At 36.6% G+C, this 12047-nt stretch overlaps 1 protein-coding gene across 1 annotated transcript in view; it reads right to left on the reverse strand.

Moving 5' to 3' along the window:
- The window catches only part of LOC127834829 (sodium-dependent multivitamin transporter-like), a 28673-nt gene extending 21455 nt beyond the window's left edge, over positions 1-7218 (reverse strand). The window contains exons 1-3 of the mRNA XM_052360890.1: positions 6991-7218; positions 4016-4135; positions 82-150 (exon numbers count right to left, since the gene is read on the reverse strand). Of these exons, the coding sequence (XP_052216850.1) occupies positions 82-150; positions 4016-4135; positions 6991-7215 (414 nt within the window). The 5' untranslated portion in view covers positions 7216-7218. The remainder of the gene's footprint in view (positions 1-81; positions 151-4015; positions 4136-6990) is intronic.
- Positions 7219-12047: the final 4829 nt, after the last annotated feature.

A 12047-nucleotide genomic window follows, 5' to 3' on the forward strand; every position in this document is an offset into this window, starting at 1 on the left:
TCTCGATCTTGTTTTCTACGTACTTGACATAATTCATAATCATTCATATGTGAATGTCTTCTGGGCGAAATGTGTACTTACCGTGCCCAAAATACCTATAGAAGTGGCGATGGTGCGCACAAGACGAGATTCGAACCTCAATTCCAAGTACTGAAGTTGAAGACAGTTCATGAAAATAATTGAGTCTCGCTCTATGAAAACTGGGCTTAATGCATGTCGTAAAGTGTCGTCCCTGACTAGCCTGTACAGTCCGCACACACTTATCAGGGACGACACTTTCCGCGTTTAAGGTATTGTTCGTGTTTACAAAAAATCTTTTCAACGAAAATCCAATTAAGGCGGAAAGAGTCGTCCCTGATTAGCCCTTGATGACTGCACAGGCTAATCTGGCACGACACTTTACGCACTGGATTTAAGCCCAGTTTTCCCACAACGATGCTCATATAAAACATGTTCATACTATACAGTGTAAGACAGTGTTATACGACACAATTGTAGTATTTGTCAGTAGTTAGATTCAGCACTACATATATTTGTTGATTCATTGTTTCAACGCAGACGAAAGTGACCTAATAATCAATTAATCATGACAAAATATTTGATTTTTAGTAGTCAGTGTCAAAATTCTAAAATATTTTATATCACGTGTATCCACGTTTTATGTGTGCGTATTCCTATTTATGAAAATATATATTAAAAAAAAACAATGGGTTAAAACCACGTGAATGGTGTTCTTAAAATATAGAAATACTCAATGTTATCTTACTGTAAAACTACGACTTGACATTTGGATTAATTTAGACATAAAGTAGATACATTGTGGCTTTTTTATATTCAATATTACACATACAATGTATACATGTATATGATCATAAAACAAAGTGATACCATGTAGCAGCAATAATGTTCAAAACATTTTATACAAGATATGCTAATATATATTTTTGACCTTGTGGTTTTCTTTTGTTTAAAAAAGGTAAATATGTAAACATGGTGGCTTGGTAAACGACCCAATAACATATCAAAGACATCATAGTTTGCAATGTTGGAAATAAACATTGTTACATTTTAACAAAACAGACCGCAGGACACAGGCAAAATTTACTTTTGCAACATATATTAAAATATATAGGTCATACATAATATACATTAGATGGTAATCAATTCTAGCTAAAAAAATAAAACAATTAAAAATTATATTTTTGAAAGTATAAGATGAGATACTTTGAAAATTGTGTTTAAAAACTGCAGAACACTTAATATTTTTGTTGACTGGGGAAGGTTTTGGTATTGTCCATACATTTATAATTTGTTCACGAATATTTCCCATCGCAATCGTCGCTTCATGGCTCTGTTCGTCACTATTGCTCGATTAACTCATTATACAGTCCATCGCAACTTTTGCGATATGAACTGTTTCAATGTTTAGTTAGTTAGTCTTATAAAGTATATTTTCAAGGCCGTTAATCACGGGCGCCACCTCCATTTTGCGATGCATTGATAAATGAGACAATGTTACTTCCGAGGTGGCGCTAATGACCGAATGTTATTAAATGTCACGGATAAGTCTACATAGTTGATTTAGTTTTTTATGTTTTTTCAACATAGTTCACGTTATTTTTCAAATCGGGCACTTAAGTGCGATTCAGCGAATATTTAATAAAGCGAGATTATACGATTTTATATGTGTTGAATTGTAATATATTGATACAAATATGTTATAATAACACACAATATGCAAGAAAAATGATACATTTAAGACGAATTTCATAAAATACAGCAAATACAAATTAGCGCCCTGAGCCGATTGTGACGAAGATAATTCGTACATATTTTCCTACAATAACCGATGCATTCGTCTTTTTAGTAAGTGTTCGTGTAGTCGTATGAACCGATATCGCTGCAGGAATTTCAAATGAACCGTTAAACTAAATTTAAATTCACATCGTACATGCATGATATACATGCTGGCGAATTCGGCTGTATAGCCTTTTTCGATTTCAGAATTAATATCTGGCTTATTTAGCATTTTTCGACATATGTTCTTCTTAACTTTTATTTAAGTTTATATTAAAATATATGTATAATAAGTTTTTTTTACACATTTTATATTAATTAATAAATATTTGACAAGATCGTATATACCCGCTTTAATCCTCACATGTACAGAAACATATATTAACAACCCATTTGGAAACGTGATGACCTTTATAAGTTGTGGCATGGTCAAGATTTTTACATAAAATCGATATATTTTGCCTGTGTGACGAGCAAAAAAAAGTCTACATAAATATGAATAAACATGTGTTGCAAAGATTCGTTGACCTTGCCATTTAGTAAATAAAGTAATTTTAACAGGGTACAAAACTCAGCGTTTTATGAAGAAGTTATACCTTTTTATTACTTTGTGAATTCATTTTTTATTTTAACACATTTGTTAAAGATAACATATTTTTAGAATATTGAGAATTTAGTTATTGGATTTATTGAAATTTACATATTTGGGATTTATATAGTACATTATGCTTTTTTCAGGTCATTGGCTTCTTAATTTCAATGGTTACTTATATATTCAAATATTTACATCTTGTTTTTTATAGAATGTGTTATGGTCTGTATATATTTTTGATTAAGTTTTTATTTAAGTTGAAAATGAAAAGAAATATGAAAAAGGAACATTATCGATCAAATATAAGTCATTGTGATGATTCATATATCGTGCATTGCCGCCACCTAATGTTCTTAGCTCCACCTCCTTAGCATTGAATCCATCTCTTTTGGAAAAAAATACAAAATATTCCTATCGGTCTGCAAGATGTCACTGTATCTGTGCATGCAGAAACTAGTATATGTTGAACGCAATCGTTCGATGTCGTTCGCGAATAAATCGGGTGGAACTTTGCTCGTCAGCCACAAAACATAGATTTGCTTTCAAAAACTCCACCATGTCGCAACTATAAAGAATCTTAAGTTTCCAAATGGGTTGTGCTTGCATGTTAAGTGCATTTGTGGGTGAATAAATCTTCACTTAATCGCACTACATTGCCCAATTTTTTAATTAGAGCGAAATTTATTGGGGAAAAAACATATAAAACCTACTTACCATGAAGAATTATCCGTAAAATTTCAAAACACCCGGTCCTTAGCGCCACCTCGGAATAAGCATTGGCTCATTTATAAATGCATCGCAAAAAAGACGTGGCGCCCGTGATTAACGGCCGTGTCAGATATAACTCAATATTCACCCCATACGTTATTGTGATAGCTATATTTGCCTCTTATGCGCTGGCCACTTTAGCAATATTTTACCCCATATGCGCTGGTCAATATAACAATATTTTACCTCAAATGCACTGTTTGATATAACCATATTAACCTCATATGCGCTGGTTAATATAACAATATTTTACGCCAAATGCGCTGGTTGATATAGCCATCTTTACCTCATATGCGCTGGTTGATGTTTCCATATTTTACCTCATATGTTCTGGTTTATATAACCATATTAAACTCATATGCGCAGGGCGATATAACCATATTTACCTCATATGCGCTGGTTGATTTGACCATATCTACCTCATATGCGCTGGGCGATATAACCATATTTACCTCTTTTGCGCTGGTTGATATAACCATACTTACCTCATATGCGCTGATTGATATAACCATACTTACCTCATATGCGCTGGATCATATATACACATTTACCTCATATGCGCTAGTGATTTTTATGAAACCATATTCACCTCATATGCGCTGGTGCTTTTGATATAGCCATATTTACCTCATATCCTCTTGTGGTATCTATACTTACCTCATATGCTCTTGTTACTTTAGCAATATTTTACCCCATATGCGCTAGTTGATATAACAATATGTTTACCTCATATGCACTTGTTGATATAACCATATTTACCTTATATGCGTTGGTTGGTATCACCATATTTACCTCATATGCGCTGGTTGGTATCACCATATTTACCTCATTTGCGCTGGTTGGTATCACCATATTTACCTCATATGCGCTGGTGATTTTGAGGGGGTGAATGAGCGGCACGACCACGAAGACAGACAGGATGTTAGCGAGAAGTAACCCAGCATTACCGACCACCCACTGAAGCCCGTAGACGTAAGCCTGGAAAACAAGGGGCCAAGAGAAGGTGTGAAACAACTTGATCTTTTAAACATGTTTACGTACTTTTCGAGGCAATCTTGACATGTCATCTGTGTCAGTTGATATTTTGAGGATTTTTACGCTACCTAAACGATTTACGGAACCAAGAACGGTTTCTGATGTATTCCTTCTAACAGCAGCAACGCTAATTAAATTTATCAACAGTCACCCTTTTTCGTAAACTTCACACTTCCGCGAAAAAGCACTTCTAAACATAAGTTCTGCTGTTTTAAAATCAAACACAGAATAAACAATATTCTAAGAATCACACTACAAAGAACGAATTACAATGGTACAAAACGGTACGAAAGGACATGTCCGTCTCAATTCAAAAGAAATTGAGTTTATTTGATTTTTATGTATTTTATTTTGTATTACAAAAGCATTAATATTACTTATTGTAATCTCATCTCATCTACGCATGTGGTTCCATCGGCAACATATGCCGCCAACCAGCTTCCTCCAGGCGTCTCGGTTCTGGGCGAGTCTCCAGCTGCCCCCATGTTTAGCCCATCTGCTTAGCATCTTCATCCTGATCACGGCGCCAGGTGTTTCTAGGCCGCCCTCTCTTCCTTTTTTCTTGGGGATTTTATGTGAGAGATTGCCTTGTCGTATTGGATGCAGGCTTGTTTAGGGTGTGGCCTATCCACCGGCAACGTCTCTGAAGGATGTCTTCTTCAACTGGCGGCTTGTTTGTTCTTCTGAATAATTCCTCATTGGAGATCTTGTCTGGCCAGCGGATCTTGAGGATCTTCCTGCGGCAGGCGTTGATGAAGACCTGTATTTTCTTTATGGGGTGACAGTGGTTTTCCAGTTCTCTGCTCAATAGAGGAGTAGTGACTTCACGATGGTATTGGAGAGCGTAATCTTGGTGATGATGCCAATTTCGTTGGATCCCCAGATGTTCTTCAGCTGATGGAAGGCTGCTCGTGTTTTACCGATGCGGGTTGTGACGTCTGCATCCGTTCCTCCCTGGTTATCCAGGATGCTGCCGAGGTAGTTGAAGCTGTCCACCTCCTGCAGTGCCTCGCCTTGGGCTGTGATTGGTGTGTTGTTGGATGCATTGGTCCAAAACACCTTGCTCTTCTCTATGTTGATGGTGAGGCCCAGTCGAACTGAATTCAGTCGAACTAACTTTCCGCTACCATGTTTGTCTTTTCCTGCATCTGTTGTTGGGTGTGGGAGAGTAGAGCTAGATCATCGGCAAAGTCGAGGTCTTCCAACTGTTTCAAGAGTGTCCATTGAATTCCATTCTGCTTCTGCTCCGTCGATGTCTTCATTACCCAGTCTATGACAAGCAGGGACAGGAAAGGTGAGCGTAAGCGTGATGTCTGTTGCTATTCTATTTGACGTGTCTGTTGCAATAAGGTTTCAACAGGGTAGGGTAGCTAGCCCTACGCACAAACCTCCTCTTTTTTAAGCGTGCACATGGGACCGTCCTTGGCGGAGTCAAATGAAGAATCCCTATTTGATTGACATGTGTATATGTTCATGTTGTTCCGCCATGATAATTGTTCAGTGAGTTATTGCTCATTGATTCATAATATGATAACTTATAATGAATTATATTTTTCTATGTCAGATCACATGAACTACTGATCAAATTGCTATGAAACATTAAATGCAGTATCCATTCAGGGTTTACATACGCTCGAAGTCGGTTTTTTTTTCAAACAAATTGGCTCAATTTCTTGTTCCATTGCTTTCAATAAACCGATATATTTACAACGCGCAGCATAGGGGAGCATCCATCACTTCAACAGACATTATTGTTTTTAATATTACATACAAACATAATATTTGAACACAGTTGGTAAATGCTTGAAAGTAGGGATGGCAACGGTTATTCGGTTAACCGGGTATCCGTTTCTTAAGGAGGTTAACCGGTTACAATATTAATATTCGGTTACTCTTTATAAAACACAATTTTTGGTTGAAGCGTTAAATTTGTTTTACTGCATTTCACTTTATTGGCTTATCCGCTTATCTTATCGAAAATTATCGGCAATTACCACTGCGTAATGTCACATGCGGATCAAAAGCGATTAGTGTTGTAAACTATCGGGGTGCAGCGGATTAATGAGCAGGTTTTATTGTGCCATTGTGTTGACTTCCATTGCTTGATAAAATAAATAAAGCTGGACACTGTGATTACACCCGATCAGTGTTGTTTTAACAACTATTGCAAACTTAAACACCCTAATAAAGACATTGAGTATAAACAGGCCTTAACAACAGAGGTTAGGAAACTACTATGCCCATAGCAAAATGTATTTAAGCTCATTGACAATTGTTATTAATCAGCAAACTGTTAATGCACGTAATTCTTAAAGGATAATGAGTGTTAATAAAAACACAACATAATTCAAATTCTGCACTAGCTTTCATCGGTCAAGGTGTAGAACACAAAATAATTATGAGTAAATGACATGAAGGTTATATTACAACAGGGAAATATCACAGTTCACCAACAAGCGTGTAAACAATGTCGGAAATGACTTTGAAAAATGACTAACTTTTGGATTCCTAATGTATATTCCCATTTTAAAGGACCAACACAATTTGTAAAGAAACAGTATTTAATTTATAAAATGGTTTCAGTAATTAGGTTACAAGACAAACAACAAGACAGAGGATATTTGCATATACATGTAATTGTTTATATGTATATACGTTTTTCGGAAGTTTTTTTCAATTTATGTGTCAATACGACAGTCGGTTAACCGGTTAACCGCTCGAATATCGAAACAGATTAACCGGTTACGGCTTTGCTTAGGTTTGCCATTCCTACTTGAAAGTAATTGGAAAACATGTACCTCCGCTGGTGTCCCCAGCATCATAATGGAAGATTCGAACGTAACCATCAGCGAAATGGCCACCGGAAGTATAGCCATACGACGATTACCCACGAAGTATTCCGAAGTGGTTCGTTGTTTTCCGCCTGATAGGGCATAGTAGATTCCGATCCCTAGCGAGACAGCGATAGTTATGAAGAAGATCAGGTAGTCTGCCCAATGGAACAAGTGATCTGGGTTCACCATGGTAACAGGCTACAAACCACGAATACTATATGTTTGTACGGTATTCAATTTAATAACAAACACGAAATCTCACTGTGCTTAGTAATCACAAGTTATTATCAACATCTTTTAACCCATATATGCCTAGCGTCTAGAAAAAAAGGCATTGGCAAACAGCGTAGACCCAGATGAGACGCCGCATAATGCGGCGTCTCATCAGGGTCTGTGCTGTTTGCTTAAAGGAATTTCTGTATGAAATATTCTAAATATAGAAATACATATATACTAGACATCCCTAATTTTGGAAATAAATTGATCCAATTTAGAAGGATGTGAGAGTCAACTAGGCATAAATGAGTTAATATTATATATGTTTAGGCAAGTTTTATCGGTTTCATTACTTTTTTTGCATTTCCGGTGTTCCGTCTTCTTTTATGAAACATAAAAAAGTGTTATGATTTGATTGATACTTTTCATGTGTTCAGGTTTTACGTAACTGTATTTGTATTTACAATTCATATTCACTATGGGTTTTCTCGTTTTACATATTCTGAAACAATATGGTAAATAGTAAAAAACACAATTTAGTCCGAAACTTTAAATAAATGTAAAATTAAAAAAGAAGTCTCACTTCTGTCATGGAACAATTGCAAACACCTTTCACTTATTCACATTATATTTATTAAATTGTCAGAAAGTCAAACTCAAGACACTGTTGTACGGTCAGAAATTATCTTTAAAAAATTGTCCGGTGATCAGTTATTACAACAAACTTTATCAAGAAATGCATTATTACAAGAAACTTTATCAGGATAGAAAATAGTTAGTATTAAAGTTAAGAACAGTGATTAAATAACCTGTGCAAAACAGGGCCACACAGAAAACACTGCATTAAGCCTTTTACATTTGAGTCAAAGAGGCCTCATAACTTACGTGTTTGTTAGTCCTCCTTTGCGACTTCAATGAGCACACTGACCGCTCTAGTTTATATCATCCTTCAATCAGGCATGTCACGTGGGGACGATACAAGATGGGTATTGAGTGATCTTGCTATGGTGTCTACGAAATGATGCACCAATAGATGTGCGGTCATGTCTATTGAGTGATCTTGCTATGGTGTCTACGAAATTATGTACCAATAGATGTGCGGTCATGTCATTAAATGTTAATCAGTGTAATTTGTAATGAAAGGCTTCTTGACAAATGTATATTAGAATGTGATTATTAATATTCATTGACACCTACTACGAGTAAGATTATTCAGAAGAACGTTGTGGTGTAGAACATTCAAATATACTTTTTTAATTGCACATTTGAGTTGTGTTCTGAGAAAACTGGGCATAATGCATGTGCGTAACGTGTCGTCCCAGATTAGCCTGTGCAGTCTGCACATGTTAAACAGGGATGACACTTTCCGCATTAACTTGATTTTCGGTAAGGAGGGACTTCATTGAAACTTAAAATACCATAAAGCGGAAAGTGTCGTCCCTGATTAGCCTTCGCGGACTACACAGGTTAATCTGGGACGACACTTTACGCACATGCATTAAGCCCAGTTTTCTCAGAACGCGGCCCATTTTATCAGTCACGGCAAAAAAAAACGTAAATAAAGACCGCAATAAAAGCACATGTCCATAGACGGATTTCCAACGTGTCCATAGATGGCAAAATTGCTCTAGCGTCTCGTCCAGTTAAATATGAATGTACACGCGAAGTTTTTGAATAGTTGTACTTTTATTAAAGAACTAAAGTCAAGTATGTCGCTGGCGAAATTAAGGTTGCATGTACTGAAGTTAAATATAAACTCGTACGTTATTGTTGAAGTATTTGTAACCCCTCTAACGTGCTAAACATTAAACTATTCAGGTTAAAGGGACCGTCAACTGCGATTGACGAAAAAAGAAAAGTTCTAAAATGCCGTTTTTATTTACAATTATTAGTTTATATTGATTAAAATATCACGACTGGTATATTACAATACTTTAAAAAAATTTACTGGGTATGTCTACCAGGTAACTACCAGTTAAACTATAAATAACGCAAGTAGATTGATCATCATCGTCACGTGATAAACCCAGGAATGCAAATTGTGCATGCGTAGTGAATTATATTTATTATATATATATATATATATATATATATATATATATATATATATATATATATATATATATATATATATATATATATAATGAACATACTACATGCGTTATTTATAGTGTGTTTATCGTTATGTCACATATTTTCGCGATGTTCTTTCGATTTCACATTGCAAAATTTTATTACCGAATATACTAAAAATATGAACTTTTTTCAAGTAATGTAATATACCAGTAGTGATGTTTTAATCAATATAAACTAATAATTGTAAATAATACGGTATTTGAAAACTTTTCTTTGTTCGTCAATCGCGGTTGACAGTCCCTTTAACAACCCTTGAAGAAAACACATGCTATATCCATACAGGAACAGTAGGTTACACTTGAAATTGGTGGAGGGGGGGGGGGGTGTAGACGGGTGATCGTTCTTGTAAAACTGGGCTAAATGTATGAGCTTATCACGTCGTCCCAGATTTGTGTGTGCAGTCCAAACAGGATTATCAGGGACGACACTTTCCGCGTATATGGCATTCTTTGATTAAAATACGTATATACTGATTAAAAACATATATTTTATGCGGAAAGTTTTGTCCATGACTATTCTGTTCGGACTGTCGACAGCTGTACATAAGTCCTGTATTCCCAGAACCAGGTTCAAATGTGTCTTGTTCTGTGAACAGTTGGCAAAATGCATGCGCGTAAAGTGTCGTCCCAGATTAGCATATGCAGTTCGCACAGGCTTATCAGGGACGACACTTTCCGCATTAATGGTATTTTTCGTTTAAAGGAAGTCCCTTTTTACCGAAAATTTAGTTAAAGCGGAAAGTGTCGTCCCTGATTAGCCTGTGCGGACTGCACAAACTAATCTTGGGCGATACTTTACGCACAGCATTGTGCCCATTTTCTCAAAACAAGACACAAATGTAAGATTACATAAGAAACACACAAACTAGCATCAGGTGCTGCAAGCACACATACAAAGTAAAATATATTTGCGAATAATTACATTGTCTAACAATTAAGCATTGTTCAACACCTTATTATGCTCCCCAAAAGGTATAGCAGTTAGTGCGAGTTCTTACTTGGAGGGCATTCAGTTTGCATGATGTGTGAAACGAATTACCCCGATAATCTTTCCCGCCCTACTCAATGTCCTTCTGTCAGACAGACAGACAGACAGACAGACAGACAGACAGACAGACAGACAGACAGACAGACAGACAGACAGACAGACAGACAGACAGACAGACAGACAGACAGACAGACAGACAGACAGACAGACAGACAGACAGACAGACAGACAGACAGACAGACAGACAGACAGACAGACAGACAGACAGACAGACAGACAGACAGACAGACAGACAGACAGACAGACAGACAGACAGACAGACAGACAGACAGACAGACAGACAGACAGACAGACAGACAGACAGACAGACAGACAGACAGACAGACAGACAGACAGACAGACAGACAGACAGACAGACAGACAGACAGACAGACAGACAGACAGACAGACAGACAGACAGACAGACAGACAGACAGACAGACAGACAGTTTATTTTGACTTGTACAGTGTATATCGTCAACAACACATTATGAAAACAGTACAATGTCAATTGTGATAGGTACAAAGTTTTACACGTATTTACAAATGATTTACTTAGCTTACAAAGTAAATTAAATATAAAAACAACAAAGACAGAAAAAGGGGGAAAAAATAAAAATGAAAAGAGGATGAACATTTAAAGCATTATTGAGTTATTAATAGATGTTCGAACTTTAAGTGATTCTTTTACAAAAAGACATACTTTTATAAGTTCTATTTAATTATTCGATTGCAGTAAACTTAAATATTTTTATACAAAGATGGCTTTTTGTACCAGTCCGAATTTGATGAAACTTGATATACATCTTCCCTTAACCCATTTATGCCTAGCGTCTAGAAAAAGGGCCTTGGTAAACAGCGTGATGCGGCGTCTCATCTGGGTCTGCGCTGTTTGCTTAAAGGACTTTCTGTAAGAAATATTCTAAATATAGCAATAAATATACTAGACATCCCTAATTTTGGAAATAAATTTATCCAATTGAGAAGGATGGAAGAGTCCACTAGACATAAATGGGTTAAAAAAAAGACATGCGCATCATTGTCAGGTCGTTCCGATCCAATGGTAGTTCATGGAGTTATCACCCTTTGATTGATATTGTGTCACCTGTCGATTCCGCGTGTCAGGCACTTACGATCCGCATATGAGGAAACTTGGTTTGCGGCATCCACATAGAGTGGACATGTTCAGCAGTTGTCAGGTTATTTTGGTCCTATCATTTGTTCAGGCAGATTTGAGTATCCATTCCGCTGTATATTGAGAATGTCGGTAAGCCCATGAACAATATGAAGTTCAATTGAGTCGTGTTCTGAGAAACCTTGGCATAATGCATGTGCGTAAAGTGTCGTCCCAGACGACAGACGTCCCAGGGACGACACTTCCCGCTTTTATGTTTTTCTTAGTTTCAAGGAAGTCCCTCCTTACCGAAAATCAAGTTTTGGCGGAAAGTGTCGTCCCTGATTAGCCTGTGTGGACTGCACAGGCTAATCTGGGATGACACTTTACGCACATGCATTAAGCCCAGTTTTCTCAGAACAATGCTCAAGTATAAGAACATGCAATATTGCTCCTCACACTCAGGCATAAGTCGGTCTCAAAACGACAAAGAAAGAAGCTTTTAGTGAACACCAAATTGAGCATGATG

This window comes from Dreissena polymorpha, chromosome 6 (assembly GCF_020536995.1).
Source record: "Dreissena polymorpha isolate Duluth1 chromosome 6, UMN_Dpol_1.0, whole genome shotgun sequence".
NCBI lineage: Eukaryota > Metazoa > Mollusca > Bivalvia > Myida > Dreissenidae > Dreissena > Dreissena polymorpha.